This window comes from Bombina bombina, chromosome 3 (assembly GCF_027579735.1).
Source record: "Bombina bombina isolate aBomBom1 chromosome 3, aBomBom1.pri, whole genome shotgun sequence".
NCBI classification, from domain to species: Eukaryota; Metazoa; Chordata; class Amphibia; order Anura; family Bombinatoridae; genus Bombina; species Bombina bombina.
Window position 1 is genome coordinate 850,160,274 of NC_069501.1, and position 16,132 is coordinate 850,176,405.

At 37.5% G+C, this 16,132-nt stretch overlaps 1 protein-coding gene across 1 annotated transcript in view; it reads right to left on the bottom strand.

The window, feature by feature from the left end:
- Positions 1 to 16,132, bottom strand: part of PCCA (propionyl-CoA carboxylase subunit alpha) — an 863,696-nt gene that overhangs the window by 748,537 nt on the left and 99,027 nt on the right. The window contains exon 3 of the mRNA XM_053707812.1: positions 14,425 to 14,503. Coding sequence (XP_053563787.1) covers positions 14,425 to 14,503 — 79 coding nt within the window. The remainder of the gene's footprint in view (positions 1 to 14,424; positions 14,504 to 16,132) is intronic.

Consider the following 16,132-nt stretch of genomic DNA (forward strand, 5'->3'; position numbering starts at 1 on the left):
AAAACTCATGTTTATACAAGAGCTGGCAAATATAGTTATTTCATTTAATGTTGGTTTCTATACATGTCTTTGGATTGTGTATTTTTAATGTGAAATCAATAGAACCAGATTGTGAAGAATAAGTCCTAAAAGACTTGAATAGCACCTTGTGTTTGGGTGCATTTATTTTGTAGGTGTACTGTTGTTTCTACTATTGCCGATCAAGAAGACTGTAGAATAAAGCAACGCTCTTCTATAAATGGTCTGAATGGCTGCAATGACTTCAACGTACCCTGCCACCCAATAAACAAATCTAAATAGTGAAACCAACCAATGCAATCCATAAGCATTAGTATTTATGAACTAGCCTACTCCTGGTGCCTTGTTCAGCTGCTTAAGGTGAAATATGAAAGTTATTTACCTATTTTTTGGAAGGAAAATAATCAGGTGTCTTAAAATATATTTCCCTTCTCACTGCATTAGAATAGGACTGACGGTCCTTTTTAATAGGGTTTATATATATATATATATATATATATATATATAGATAGATAGATAGATAGATAGATAGATAGATAGATTGGGTACCTTTGAGACATTCCATTCTCATGAGCAATAATAATGAAAAAATGTTAAAAAAAAAAAATAGCAAGCCAGTATACTCTTTTATTAAACTATTTATTGTTAGACTAATAATATTGCCCTTTTGCTTTCAAACTTGTTTTTCATTATGAGCAGAAATTAATTATCAATAATCACTGCTACTGATCAGAATATGAAAGAAAAACATAATTTATGCTTACCTGATAAATTTATTTCTCTTGTAGTGTAGTCAGTCCACGGGTCATCCATTACTTATGGGATTATATCTCTCCCCAACAGGAAGTTGCAAGAGGATCACCCAAGCAGAGCTGCTATATAGCTCCTCCCCTCACATGTCATATCCAGTCATTCGACCGAAACAAGACGAAAAAGGAGAAACCATAGGGTGCAGTGGTGACTGGAGTTTAATTAAAATTTAGGTCTGCCTTAAAAGACAGGGCGGGCCATGGACTGACTACACTACAAGAGAAATAAATTTATCAGGTAAGCATAAATTATGTTTTCTCTTGTTAAGTGTAGTCAGTCCACGGGTCATCCATTACTTATGGGATACCAATACCAAAGCTAAAGTACACGGATGATGGGAGGGACAAGGCAGGAACTTTAAACGGAAGGAACCACTGCCTGAAGCACCTTTCTCCCAAAAATAGCCTCCGAAGAAGCAAAAGTGTCAAATTTGTAAAATTTTGAAAAAGTGTGAAGTGAAGACCAAGTTGCAGCCTTGCAAATCTGTTCAACAGAGGCCTTATTTTTAAAGGCCCAGGTGGAAGCCACAGCTCTAGTGTAATGAGCTGTAATTCTTTCAGGAGGCTGCTGTCCAGCAGTCTCATAGGCTAAACGTATTATGCTACGAAGCCAAAAGGAGAGAGAGGTAGCCGAAGCCTTTTGACCTCTCCTCTGTCCCGAGTAAACGACAAACAGGGAAGAAGTTTGACGAAAATCTTTAGTTGCCTGTAAACAGAACTTCAGGGCACGGACTACGTCCAGATTATGCAAAAGTCGTTCCTTCTTCGAAGAAGGGTTAGGACATAATGATGGAACAACAATCTCTTGATTGATATTCCTGTTAGAAACCACCTTAGGTAAAAACCCAGGTTTAGTACGCAGAACTACCTTGTCTGAATGGAAAATCAGATAAGGAGAATCACAGTGTAGGGCAGATAACTCAGAGACTCTTCGAGCCGAGGAAATAGCCATCAAAAACAGAACTTTCCAAGATAACAGCTTAATATCAATGGAATGGAGGGGTTCAAACGGAACACCTTGAAGAACTTTAAGAACTAAGTTTAAGCTCCACGGCGGAGCAACAGTCTTAAACACAGGCTTAATCCTAGCCAAAGCCTGACAAAAAGCCTGAACGTCTGGAACATCTGCCAGACGTTTGTGTAACAGAATAGACAGAGCAGAAATCTGTCCCTTTAATGAACTAGCAGATAAACCCTTTTCTAAACCCTCTTGTAGAAAGGACAAAATCCTAGGAATCCTAACTTTACTCCATGAGTAACTCTTGGATTCACACCAATATAAGTATTTACGCCATATTTTATGGTAAATTTTTCTGGTAACAGGTTTCCGAGCCTGTATTAAGGTATCAATAACTGACTCCGAGAAGCCACGCTTTGATAGAATCAAGCGTTCAATCTCCATGCAGTCAGCCTCAGAGAAATTAGATCTGGATGGTTGAAAGGACCCTGAATTAGAAGGTCCTGTCTCAGAGGTAGAGACCATGGTGGACAGGACGACATGCCCACTAGATCTGCATACCAGGTCCTGCGTGGCCACGCAGGTGCTATCAGAATCACCGATGCTCTCTCCTGTTTGATCTTGGCAATCAGCCGAGGAAGCAGCGGAAATGGTGGAAACACATAAGCCATGTTCTATGCATCTATCAGCGCCGCTCCCGGGTCCCTGGACCTGGATCCGTAGCAAGGAAGTTTGGCATTCTGTCGAGAAGCCATGAGATCCAGTTCCGGTTTGCCCCAACGATGAATTAGTTGAGCAAAGACCTCCGGATGAAGTTCCCACTCCCCCGGATGAAAAGTCTGACGACTTAGGAAGTCCGCCTCCCAGTTCTCCACGCCTGGGATATAGATCGCCGACAGGTGGCAAGAGTTGGACTCTGCCCAGCGAATTATCTTTGATACTTCCAACATCGCTAGGGAACTCCTGGTTCCCCCTTGATGGTTGATGTAAGCTACAGTCGTGATATTGTCCGACTGAAATCTGATGAACCTCAGTGTTGCCAACTGAGGCCAAGCTAGAAGAGCATTGAATATCGCTCTTAATTCCAGAATATTTATTGGGAGGAGTTTCTCCTCCTGAGTCCACGATCCCTGAGCTTTCAGGGAGTTCCAGACTGCGCCCCAACCTAGAAGGCTGGCATCTGTTGTTACAATCGTCCAATCTGGCCTGCGAAAGGTCATCCCTTTGGACAGATGGAGTCGAGAAAGCCACCAGAGAAGAGAATCCCTGGTCTCTTGATCCAGATTTATTAGAGGGGACAAATCTGAGTAATCCCCATTCCACTGACTGAGCATGCATAATTGCAGCGGTCTGAGATGCAGGCGCGCAAATGGTACTATGTCCATTGCTGCTACCATTAAGCCGATTACTTCCATGCACTGGGCTACTGACGGGTGTGGAATGGAATGAAGGGCACGGCAAGCATTTAGAAGTTTTGATAACCTGGCCTCCGTCAGGTAAATTTTCATCTCTACAGAATCTATAAGAGTCCCTAAGAAGGGAACCCTTGTGAGTGGTAATAGAGAACTCTTTTCCACGTTCACCTTCCACCCATGCGACCTCAGAAAAGCCAGAACTATCTCTGTATGAGACTTGGCAGTTTGAAAACTTGACGCTTGTATCAGAATGTCGTCTAGAAGTGAGCCCAGAACCTTTGTAAAGATTCTTGGGGCCGTAGCTAACCCGAAGGGAAGAGCTACAAACTGGTAATGCCTGTCTAGGAAGGCAAATCTTAGATACCGATAATGATCCTTGTGAATCGGTATGTGAAGGTAGGCATCCTTTAAGTCCACTGTGGTCATGTACTGACCCTCTTGGATCATGGGTAGGATGGTTCAAATAGTTTCCATTTTGAATGATGGAACTCTTAGGAACTTGTTTAGGATCTTTAAGTCCAAGATTGGTCTGAAGGTTCCCTCTCTCTTGGGAACCACAAACAGATTTGAATAAAATCCTTGCCCTTGTTCCGACCGCGGAACTGGGTGGAACTGGGTGGATCACCCCCATTAATAAGAGGTCTTGTACACAGCGTAGAAACGCCTCTTTCTTTATTTGGTTTGCTGATAACCTTGAAAGATGAAATCTCCCTTGTGGAGGAGAAGCTTTGAAGTCCAGAAGATATCCCTGAGATATGATCTCCAACGCCCAGGGATCCTGGACATCTCTTGCCCAAGCTTCGGCAAAGAGAGAAAGTCTGCCCCCCACTAGATCCATTTCCAGACAGGGGGCCCTTACTTCATGCTGTCTTAGGGGCAGCAGCAGGTTTTCTGGCCTGCTTGCCCTTGTTCCAAGACTGGTTGCCTTTCCAACCCTGTCTGTAACGAGTAGCAGTCCCTTCCTGTTTTGGGGAGGAGGAAGTTGATGCTGCTCCTGCCTTGAAATTACGAAAGGCACGAAATTAGACTGTTTGGCCTTTGATTTGGCCCTGTCCTGAGGAAGGGAGTGACCCTTACCTCCAGTAATGTCAGCAATAATTTCTTTCAAGCCGGGCCCGAATGAGGTTTGCCCTTTGAAAGGAATATTAAGCAATTTAGATTTAGAAGTTACATCTGCTGACCAGGATTTAAGCCATAGCGCTCTGCGCACCTGGATGGCGAATCCGGAGTTCTTAGCCGTTAGTTTGGTTAAATGCACCACGGCATCCGAAACAAATGCATTAGCTAGCTTAAGGGCTTTAAGCTTGTTCATAATCTCATCCAATGGAGCTGTGCAAATAGCCTCTTCCAGAGACTCAAACCAGAATGCCGCCGCAGCAGTGACGGGCGCAATGCATGCAAGGGGCTGTAAGATAAAACCTTGTTGAACAAACATTTTCTTAAGGTAACCTAATTTTTTATCCATTGGATCTGAGAAAGCACAACTATCCTCCACTGGGATAGTGGTACGCTTGGCTAAAGTAGAAACTGCTCCCTCCACCTTAGGGACCGTCTGCCATAAGTCTCGTGTGGTCGCGTCTATTGGGAACATTTTTCTAAATATCGGAGGAGGGGAAAAAGGCACACCGGGTCTATCCCACTCCTTGCTAATAATCTCTGTAAGCCTTTTAGGTATAGGAAAAACGTCAGTACACACCGGTACCGCATAGTATTTATCCAGCCTACATAATTTCTCTGGGATTGCCACCGTGTCGCAATCATTCAGAGCCGCTAACACCTCCCCTAGCAATACACGGAGGTTCTCAAGCTTAAATTTAAAATTTGAAATTTCTGAATCCGGTCTCCCCGAATCAGATCCGTCACCCACAGAATGAAGCTCTCCGTCCTCATGTTCTGCAAATTGTGACGTAGTATCGGACATGGCTCTCGTGTCATCGGCGCGCTCTGTCCTAAACCCAGAGCTATCGCGCTTGCCTCTTAACTCAGGCAAATTAGATAATACTTCTTTCATAACATTAGCCATATCATGCAAAGTGATTTGTAAGGGCCTTGATGTACTTGGCGCCACAATCTCACGCACCTCCTGAGCGGGAGGCGAAGGTACTGACACGTGAGGAGAGTTAGACGGCATAACTTCCCCCTCGATGTCTGGTGATAATTTCTTTACCGGTAAAGACTGACTTTTATTTAAAGTAACATCAATACAATTGGTACACAAATTTCTATTGGGCTCCACATTGGCTTTTAAACATAATGAACAAGTAGATTCATCTGTATCAGACATGTTTAACAGACTAGCAATGAAGGCTAGCAAGCTTGGAAAAAACTGTCAGTGAATTTACAAGCAATATGAAAAAACGCAGCAGCGCTTTTAAAAACACAAAAAAACTGTCACAGTTGAAATAACAATGAACTAATTCAGTTATAGCCAACAATTTTAACAATAAATGTATGAATTTAGCAGAGGATTGCACCCACTAGCAAACGGATGATTAACCCCTCAATACCCACAACCGGATAATCAATTTTAGATTTAACGTTTTTCTCACAGTCAAACACACTGTCACAGGTCTGCTGTGACTGATTACCTCCCTCAAAATTGAATTTTGAAGACCCCTGAGCTCTCTGGAGACGTCCTGGATCAAGGAGGAAAAGGCAGGAAGACTGTGCTAGAATTTTATCTGCGCAACAAGGCGCTAAAAAATGCCCCTCCCACTCATATTACAACAGTGGGAGACCTGTTACAACGGTTTCTATGCAGAAATAAACGTTAGCCATGTGGAAAAAAATCATGCCCAAAAAGATTTATCACCAAAGTACCTCACAAAACGAATAACATGCCAGTAAACGTTTTAAAAACAACTTTTCCAGTGTTATGTAAAGTTATCACTAAGCCTGCTACCAGTCGCTTCTACTGCAGTTAAGGCTTATACATTTATTTCAGTATTAACAGTATTTTCTCAGTCAAATTCTAGTCCCTAGAAAATAACTCAACTGCACATACATTTAACAGCCTGATACCAGTCGCTACTACTGCATTAAAGGCTGTACTTACATCATATGGGTAACGGCAGTGTTTTCTTAGTCAATTCCATTCCTAGAAAATATTATACTGCACATACCTCATTTGCGGAGGACCCCGCATGCTATTCCCCTTTCTGAAGTTACCCCTCCTCAGAATGCGCGAGAACAGCCAGTGGATCTTAGTTACGTCTGCTAAGATCATAGAAAACGCAGGCAGATCTTCTTCTTCTAAATACTGCCTGAGAGAAAAAACAGCACACTCCGGTGCCATTTTAAAATAACAAACTTTTGATTGAAGAATTAAGTAAAAAACTCCTGTCTCCTCTCACAACCTCCTTTGTTGAGACTTGCAAGAGAATGACCGGATATGACATGTGAGGGGAGGAGCTATATAGCAGCTCTGCTTGGGTGATCCTCTTGCAACTTCCTGTTGGGGAGAGATATAATCCCATAAGTAATGGATGACCCGTGGACTGACTACACTTAACAAGAGAAAGATAGATTTTGAAAGTTTCTATAATCCTTGTACCAAAAGTATCTTTTTCACTTTTTAATGTAATTTTTAATAGATTCTGGATCCGAAACAAAACTATGCCTCCAGCCAAAGCAGGGTGTAATGATCTCCTAGATGTAACTAAGATTATTATGGGCTGTCTAGAAGCTAATCACATATTCTTGGTTTTATAGTTCTCAAAACTGTGAATTTGTGTCTGCAGAAATGACATGCTTCTTCTTTAGAGCAAATTGTTTATAAAATAAACATATAAAGTTGAGAAATAGACCTTAATGGGACACAAGTATAACATTTTAAACAACTTTCATATTTACTTCTATTATCAAATTTGTTTCAGTCTCTTGGTGTCCTTTGTTGGAGGAGCAGCAATGCACTAATAGGAGCTAGCTGAACACATTGGGTGCGCAATGACAAGAAGTATATATAGTACTGGGCAAAAGTACCATTAGATTTGTTTTAGCAATGATATATTGACCATATAAATTTTTTGCTCAGTCTTTTTATTAGACTATAACCAAAATATACAGGATTTTTGTATGCAGTATTGAAAAACAGAATAACGTCATTAAAAAAAACAACTTCTATAGGCTAAAGTGGCAAGTATTTAGTGTGACCTCCACTTACACTTAAAGGGCCACTGTAAGTAAATATTTTCTATGCCTGTTACTAACTAACTACCCCAAATACGCTTTTTATCAATAGCATTTCATTAACATATCTCTACCGTATATCAGAAATCTTGTCTGCAAATTTAATTGTTTTCCAAACCCACTCCGTGGGTATCCTTTGCTCTGTACCAATCCGTTTACAGTACCTAGGTTTCAAAATGGCGCTTTAAACACAAAGTTATTGGATTAAGTATTTTGAATATGCAGTGCTGAAAATAGTGGGCAGGATAACGTGACATCATCGGCGAATAAAAGATATAACTTTTAGAACGTTATGAAACTTTTTTTTGGAGAAAATATAGGTCAGTAGGTTTTAATTAATGTTTATTAACTTTAATATGTTAGTTGTTTAGCTTAAAAATTATAACAGAAAGTAATCCTTTAAGCATTAGCAGGTGCCTGCGTCAGCAAGGCCACTCTCAAACAGAAATCAGCAAACAAATTGGATACTCAATATATGATATTCAAGCTGTTATAAAAAAAATTGAATAATCAGGATAGTTCAAGGACAACAAAAAGGACTGGAAGGCCAAGAAAACTTTTAAAATCTGATGAGAATTTTCTCCGAGTTTCTTCTTTAAGAGATCGGAAGAAGTCCAGCAAGCACCTGGCTCAGCATCTGGCAGCTTCATCGGGATGGCATGTTGACCCTTCTACAGTCCGAAGTAGCTTGATCAGGAATGGTCTTTGTGGAACGGTAGCAGTAAAAAAAAAACACTTTTTCGGAAGGGGAAAAGGGTGAAAGGCTAAGATATGTTAAAGTTCATAAAGGTTGAAATGAAGATCAGTGGAAAAAGAGTATTATGGAGTGATGAATTCAAGTTTGTAATTTTTGGGACCAATCGTCGACAATATGTGAGAAGAGATGGAGAGAGATGGAAGAATGACTGCTTGCAGCCTTTAGTGAAAGTACAGACAGGCGCCTAATTGGGAATAGTTTTATTTTTCAGCATAATAACGATCTCAAGCACACTGCTAATGCAGGGAAATCATATTTGGAGAGAAAAACAGCTGATAAAACACTGAAAGTCATGGATTGAACTCCACAGGGTGCAGCTCTGAATATTATAGAGGCAGTATGGGATCACCTGGACAGAGAAAGAAATAAGACAACCTAAATCTAAAGAAAAACTCTAGGAAGTGCTGAAAGAAGCCTGGTATAATATACCAGAAGATTTCTTCAGGACTGTCTCCCCAAAAGAGTTCAAGATGTGCTTAGTGCCAAGGGAGGTCACACTAAATACTGAATTTTGCCTGAAGAAGCCATTTTGTTCTGAAAATATTGTTTTTTTATATTTTGTGTACATATTTTCTGCATTTTCTGCTTGCATCTAAATATAGAGACTACAAAATAAATATGGATGGACATTAAAACTTTGCTAAAAAAACAAATCTAATGTTGGCCTAAGACCTTTGCACAGTACTGTATGTACAGCCACCAATCAGCAGCTAGCTCCCACCAGTGCATTGCTGCTACCGAGCCTACCTAGGTATGCTTTTCAACAAAGGATACCAAAAGTACAAAGCATAGTAGATAACAGAAGTACATTGGAACGTTGTTTTAAACTGTACATTCTATATGAATAATGAAAGTTTTTTTTATACTTTACTGACCCTTTAATCCCATTGTTCCCCTGCAAATCTTTATACACAGAATTAACCCTTTAATAAGTCTCAAGAATCTCAATGAATAGAAAATTGTTTAGTGTGATAAATCTGCACAAGGACCTAAATGTGAGGAGCGGCAAACAGTAAAAATTAAACTGAAACCTATAATGTTATTGTTTTAGTTAAATACAACTTTTTAAATTGTTTATATTAAGTTAACGATTATTTTCTCCTTCCAATAAAGTAGAGCTGAAAAGTTCATCAAATATATAATTATCAATGTATTTCTAGTGGTATATAACAATGAGTAATTTTCTGTTATAAATGGAAAATAATCTGAAAAGGTATTATTTTAAATATGAAACTTTTATGTAGAAAATCATGATTTAAATCTTACTGACTTGTCATTTAAATTGTGTTTTTAATCAATTTGATTTAAATCAAATCCAACCTGGTCAAAGGGAGTATACATTAGCCTATACTTTGAGTCATGTCCTGACAGTCAAGTCTTTAACAATGCCATATAATCCTGTAAAAAGTTGAAGCCTTTGTTGAAATATATTGTTTTGATACATCCCAAGTTAGTATGTATTCCATCTGAGTCACTGCAAAATTGCTCAGCAATTCCTGAAAAAAAGCAATCCCATTAAATTGGTTCAAAATGAATATTGAGCAATACCATAAACATTTCATCAGTATGATATATTATAAAACTTGACATGATGCATCATGCTTTAAACACCTTAACAATGTATTATTTATTAATATACACATATTAATGAAGAGGAAACACTCTTTACCCTTTTCACGAGCCATAATATTAGGATCTTTATCTTCTCCTTTTTTGACACAGAATAACTAGTTTGACATGCTTTAAGCAAATAAAAGAGCTGTAACCTTTACAACTAATACTCTTCCCATCAAAAAAAGATAAAAAGGTATCAGACCCACTTGGATGAAATCTCTCACTTCAGAAAAAAAAACTCTCACTTTGAATGATCTAAAATGTATCAACTGTAATATGAAAGCTAAAACTTAGCTCTCTTGGAAAAGTTGGTAAGGTTACAGGTAGCTAAAAAAAAGTGGTTTACTGTAACTGCCCTATGATTATTACATTTGTTGATGTGAAAACCTTTATTTTGGATTTACCTACACCCTGTTAAATTGTAGGTTAAAGCATATTCATTTTAGTTATTTTTGTGGCATGCCATTGTTATATTAAAATTTAGAAATTCGTCAAAACGTTTTATTACAAACAATGGCCTAGATTACGAGTTTTGTGTTAGAGGCTGTGCGGTGCTAACGAGCAGTTTTCCCTCACCGCTCACTTACCTACAGCGCTGGTATTACGAGTTTTCAGAAACCCGTCGTTAAAAGACAAGAAGTGAGCGTTGAGCAAAATTTTGCTCATTACCGCGCCCCAATGCCATCGCTGCTTAAGTCATCGGTGAGCTGGCCGTACGTGCTCGTGCACGATTTTCCCATAGGAATCAATGGGAAGAGCCGGCTGAGAAAAAGTCTAACACCTGCCAAAAAGCAGCGTAAAGCTTCTTAACGCAGCCCCGTTGATTCCTATGGGGAAATAAAAGTTATGTCTACACCTAACACCCTAACATGAACCCCGAGTCTAAACACCCCTAATCTTACACTTATTAACCCCTAATCTGCCGCCCCCGACACCTGCATTATAATTATTAACTCCTAATCTGCCACTCCAGACACCGCCGCCACCTACATTATATGTATTAACCCCTAATCTGCTGACCCCAACATCGACTACACCAACATACTATTTATTAACCCCAATCTGCCGCCCCCAATGTCGCCGCAACCTACCTACATTTATTAACCCCTAATCTGCCGCCCCCAACGTCGCCGCCACTATATTAAAGTTATTAACCCCTAAACCTAAGTCTAACCCCAACACCCCCTAACTTAAAAATAATTAAAATAAATCTAAAGAAAATTACTATAATTAACTAAATTATTCCTATTTAAAACTAAATACTTACCTATAAAATAAACCCTAAGATAGTTACATTGTAGCTAGCTTAAGGTTTATTTTTATTTTACAGGCAAGCTTGTATTTATTTTAACTAGGTAGAATAGTTATTAAAACGTTATTAACTATTTAATAACTACCTAGCTAAAATAAATACAAAAGTACCTGTAAAATAAAACCTAACCTAAGTTACACTAACACCTAACACTACACTATAATTAAATAAATTAACTAAATTAAATACAATTACCTAAATTAAATTAGCTAAAGTACAAAAACAAACACTAAATTACAGAAAATAATAAACAAATTACAGATATTTAAACTAATTACACCTAATCGAATAGCCCTATTAAAATAAAAAGCCCCCCCAAAATAAAAAAAAACCCTAGCATAAACTAAACTACCAATAGCCCTTAAAAGGGAATTTTTGTGGGGCATTGCCCCAAAGTAATCAGCTCTTTTACCTGTAAAAAAAATACAAACAACTCACCCAACAGTAAAACCCACCACCCACACAAACAACCCCCCAAATAAAATACTTTTTTTATATTTTAATTGGGGTATTAGATTAGGTGTAATTAGTTTAAATATCTGTATTTTGTTTATTATTTTCTGTAATTTAGTGGGGGGGGGGGTTTGTACCTTAGCTAATTTAATTTAGGTAATTGTATTTAATTTAGTTAATTTATTTAATTATAGTGTAGTGTTAGGTGTTAGTGTAACTTAGGTTAGGTTTTATTTTACAGGTACTTTTGTATTTATTTTAGCTAGGTAGTTATTAAATAGTTAATAACTATTTAATAACTATTCTACCTAGTTAAAATAAATACAAACTTGCCTGTAAAATAAAAATAAACCCTAAGCTAGATATAATGTAACTATAAGTTATTGTAGCTAGCTTAGGGTTTATTTTATAGGTAAGTATTTAGTTTTAAATAGGAATAATTTAGTTAATTATAGTAATTTTCTTTAGATTTATTTTATTTATATTTAAAGTTAGACAGTGTTAGGGTTAGACTTAAGTTTAGGGGTTAATAACTTTAATATAGTGGCGGCGACGTTGGGGGTGGCAGATTAGGGGTTAATAAATGTAGGTAGGTTGCAGCAGATTAGGGGTTAATAAATAGTATGTAGGTGTCGGCGATGTTGGGGGCAGCAGATTAGGGGTTCATAAATATAATGTAGGTGGCGGCGGTGTCTGGAGCGGCAGATTAGGGGTTAAAAATGTTATTATAGTGTTTGTGATGCGGGAGGGCCTCGGTTTAGGGGTTAATAGGTAGTTTATGGGTGTTAGTGTACTTTTTAGCACTTTAGTTATGAGTTTTATGCTACGGCGTTGTAGTGTAAAACTCATAACTACTGACGTTGGGGATCTTGGAAGTAGAGGGTCTACCGCTCACTTTTTGGCCTCCCAGGACAGACTCTTAATACCAGTGCTACAGAAGTCCCATAGAAAAAAGACTTTACAAAGTTTACGTAAGTCGTTTTGCGGTAAGGCCAAATAAGTGTGCGGTGACCCTAAACCTTCAAGACTCGTAATACCAGCGGGCGTAAAAAAGCAGCGGTAGGATCTCTTAACGCTGCTTTTTTACCCTAACTCACAACTCATAATCTAGCTGACAGTGTGTTAAATTCCTTAGAAATTGTGGACCTGGCTTACTCTCATACTGTAACAGAGCAGAACATGTCCAACGATTGGACGCCTTACCTATCATAGTCCATGCTAAAATAATTTATTACTTTTATCAATGTAGGAGAAAATGTGCAATACAAAAAAATGGCAATAATACATGAGTAATGTTCTGTTAAAGATGATTAAAGAAATCCATTCAATAATTTAAAGGGACACTCAAGTCAAAATAAACTTTTATGATTCAAATAGAGCAGCAGTTTTAAGACACTTTCCAATTTACTTCCATTATTACATTTTGCACAGTCTTTTTATCTACACACCTTTTGGGGAACAAGATCCTACTGAGAATGTGCACAAGCAGGGTATACATATAATAGTCTGTGATTGGATGATCTTTGTTACATGATACAGGGGGCCAGAAAATGGGAGAAAAAATAAGTTTATACTAAACAACACAAAATAGGTTCAGCACCCTGCATACGCTGTTGTATCCACACCTATACTGAAAGTTTCAATACATAAGTCCAGGCTATTGAAAGGGTGTAAAAGAGATAACTATAATTTTCCATTGTTCTCTAAATATTGCGCTTTGATTTACAAACAGGTAGAAGATAAGGAAGCATGTGTGTGTATACAAAGGGATAACATAATGAGATCTTATTTTCAATGCAAGCTCAACCCATTTCAATAGGCTGTGGTTTCAAAGCACAAAACCAGCAATTTCATATACACAAATAAATCTGAAAATGCAATTTCTCATACATTCTATACTCTGCAGCTGGTATAACAAGTTATTGCTAATGCATTCAGGCAAAAGCAATTTTACAACATACTGTCCCTTTAACTGGGGAGAATAATGTCTTAAGGACTGAGTGTTTTAATTAATCAAGTGTATTCAAAGGAGAAGGAATTTAATAGTTAGACATGTTTTGACATATATTTAGCAGAAATATCCATAGCAAGCTTTGAGGAAAGGTTTGTATTTTTTATGATGATAAAAAAAACCCCCCAAAAAATAAAGTTGAAATTCAAAGATGTTTAGATCAAATCGTGACATTAAAAAAATGGGTATGGAAATCATTATATAAGATATGAAGTTTGGTAAACAATGCTGTAGCACAGTGGGCAAGTAGGATCCATTGATGAATAGAAAGAGTGATTAGCAGCAGTGGGGGAAGGAGTTGCTTATGTCACTTTATGGATTGCTGTAATAATCATTCTCGAGGAAAGATGGATGCCAAGACCAATTTGGCATCAATACATTTATGGAAAATAACTGACATCCAAAATCAGGGAATAGGCCTTAAACATCCATTGAGCTCAGGTGTAGACAGTATTCCTTGGAATCTCACACATTCTATTAAATAAATATTGTATAAAGAAGATCTTAGCAACAGCAGAAACAAACTTGATAAAAACAGGCAATATACCTCCAAATCTAAATAAATGTGTCGAATATATGCATATGTATTTAAAGAATCAATGAGCTTTGCCTGAGAGTCCTGAAAAATAATATGTTTTGCTTTAGTGTCATTAAAGAACTTCTGAAGATCATCTAAACCACCTATTTAATGTAAACTACATTATTCATGTTCAAGTTATAAACTAGTTATTTCCCCAATATCAACTTCAAATGTCTTTTAATTAGATTTGTTAAAAAAGCCATTTAAAACAGAGGATAACAATTTGCTTTTATATTATTCTGAGCTTCCAGTTTAGTACCAATCTAGAATACTGTGATGAAAGGCTTGGGATAAGCAAAAGTGTTTTACCTGGTCTCGTCATCATCCCAAGCAATCCTCATGCCTTTCCCGCCACCACCTGCAGAGGCCTTGATCATAACCGGATAACCTAACAGCAGAATAAAATTAAATAGAAGTTTACACTTTGATAATGTGATCGTAAATAATGACAGTTTTCCAAATGTCCCATGTTATAGCAAACAAAATCAGATTTATTGACACTTTAAATTTATATATTAAAATCTCATTTAAAGAAATAATTTTAAAGCAGAAACATAGAAACAATCTTTTTTATTAGATTATTTATTATTAATCTATATCTACATGTTACTAACATGCAATCATTTAGGACAGAGATGGCCAACAGGCGGACAATAGGCCACATACAGCTCTCTGCACTAGTTATTGCCGGCCCAGGGTAAAAGTAGAACTGAGAATGTGTGTCATAGTTTATGTGGTCCTGGAGAAAGAAACTAAATATATGTGCTTTGGGGACTTCTGGTAAACTCAAATGAGACCTCTAACGGGGAGAACAGCACATAGAGGGTAACCTGCAACATTAGATAAAGGGACATTAAACCCAAAGTTTTTCTTAATGATTCAGAGAGAGCTTTCAATTTTAAACAACTTTCCAGTTTACTTCTATTATCTATTACCTAATTTGCTTCAATGATGTTTAAAATTGTATTCTCTATTTGCATCATGAAAGAAATATTTTGGGTTTGATGTCCCTTTAAAGCAGGGGTATCAAAGCTCATTGTATCCAGGGGCCGCTGGCCAAGTGTTCCTCTGTCATGGGGGCCACTTGAACAGAGTGAGTGCTCTGAAACTGAAAATACTAGAAACTGGAAGTGACATTTACCCAATTAGTAATGTAGTCCACAACAGAAATACACAGTGTATACTTATCGTGTGAGTGCCAAGTGTTGTGATCATTATGGAACTGAATAAAAAGTGACATTTATCCAAGCAATGCATACAGCGAGTCTATGCTGGAGAACGCATGCTTGTCTTTATATTCATCTTGTCAGTGCCTATATAGAACATCAACTTGTTAAACCTCTTAGAACCCTAAAAAAATGATGGGGCCAAATTAATAATTTACCTAATAAACAAGGGAGGGCTTTAAAGGGATATGAAATCCAAAAATGTTTGCTATTCAGACAGAGCATACCTGTTAAAAAAAAGTTTCCAATTTAATTAAGGTTTCAAATTTGCTTAGTTTCCATCATATTCTGGGTTGAAGAATGGATAACATTCTTGCAAAACTGCTACCATACAGTGCTCCAGAAATGGGACATCTCCTAAACTAACATCCCTGCTTTTCAACTAAAGATACCAAAAAAGAAGAAGATAAATTGATAATAGACGTAATTTAAAAAGTTTTTTAAAACTGCATGTTCTATCTGAATAATGAAAGAAAAATGTTGGTTTTCATATCCTTTTCAATCTGGCTTTGTGCCACTAGACATTTTTAGGAGAAATATTTTGTGTTTTTAAAAATAAATATATATATATATATATATATATATATATATATATATATAGATATATAGATATATAGATAGATAGAGAGAAAATAACTTATTGAATTACATTGTTTCCAATGCAGCAAAGGATTCTGGGTAAGATATGCAAATAAGGTTCACTGCACTAACCTAGCTAAGCTTATAAGCTGTGTGAACAGCGATGCTTTGGCGTAAAGGGAATTTGCTGAAAAGCAGACTTGAAGTAAAAA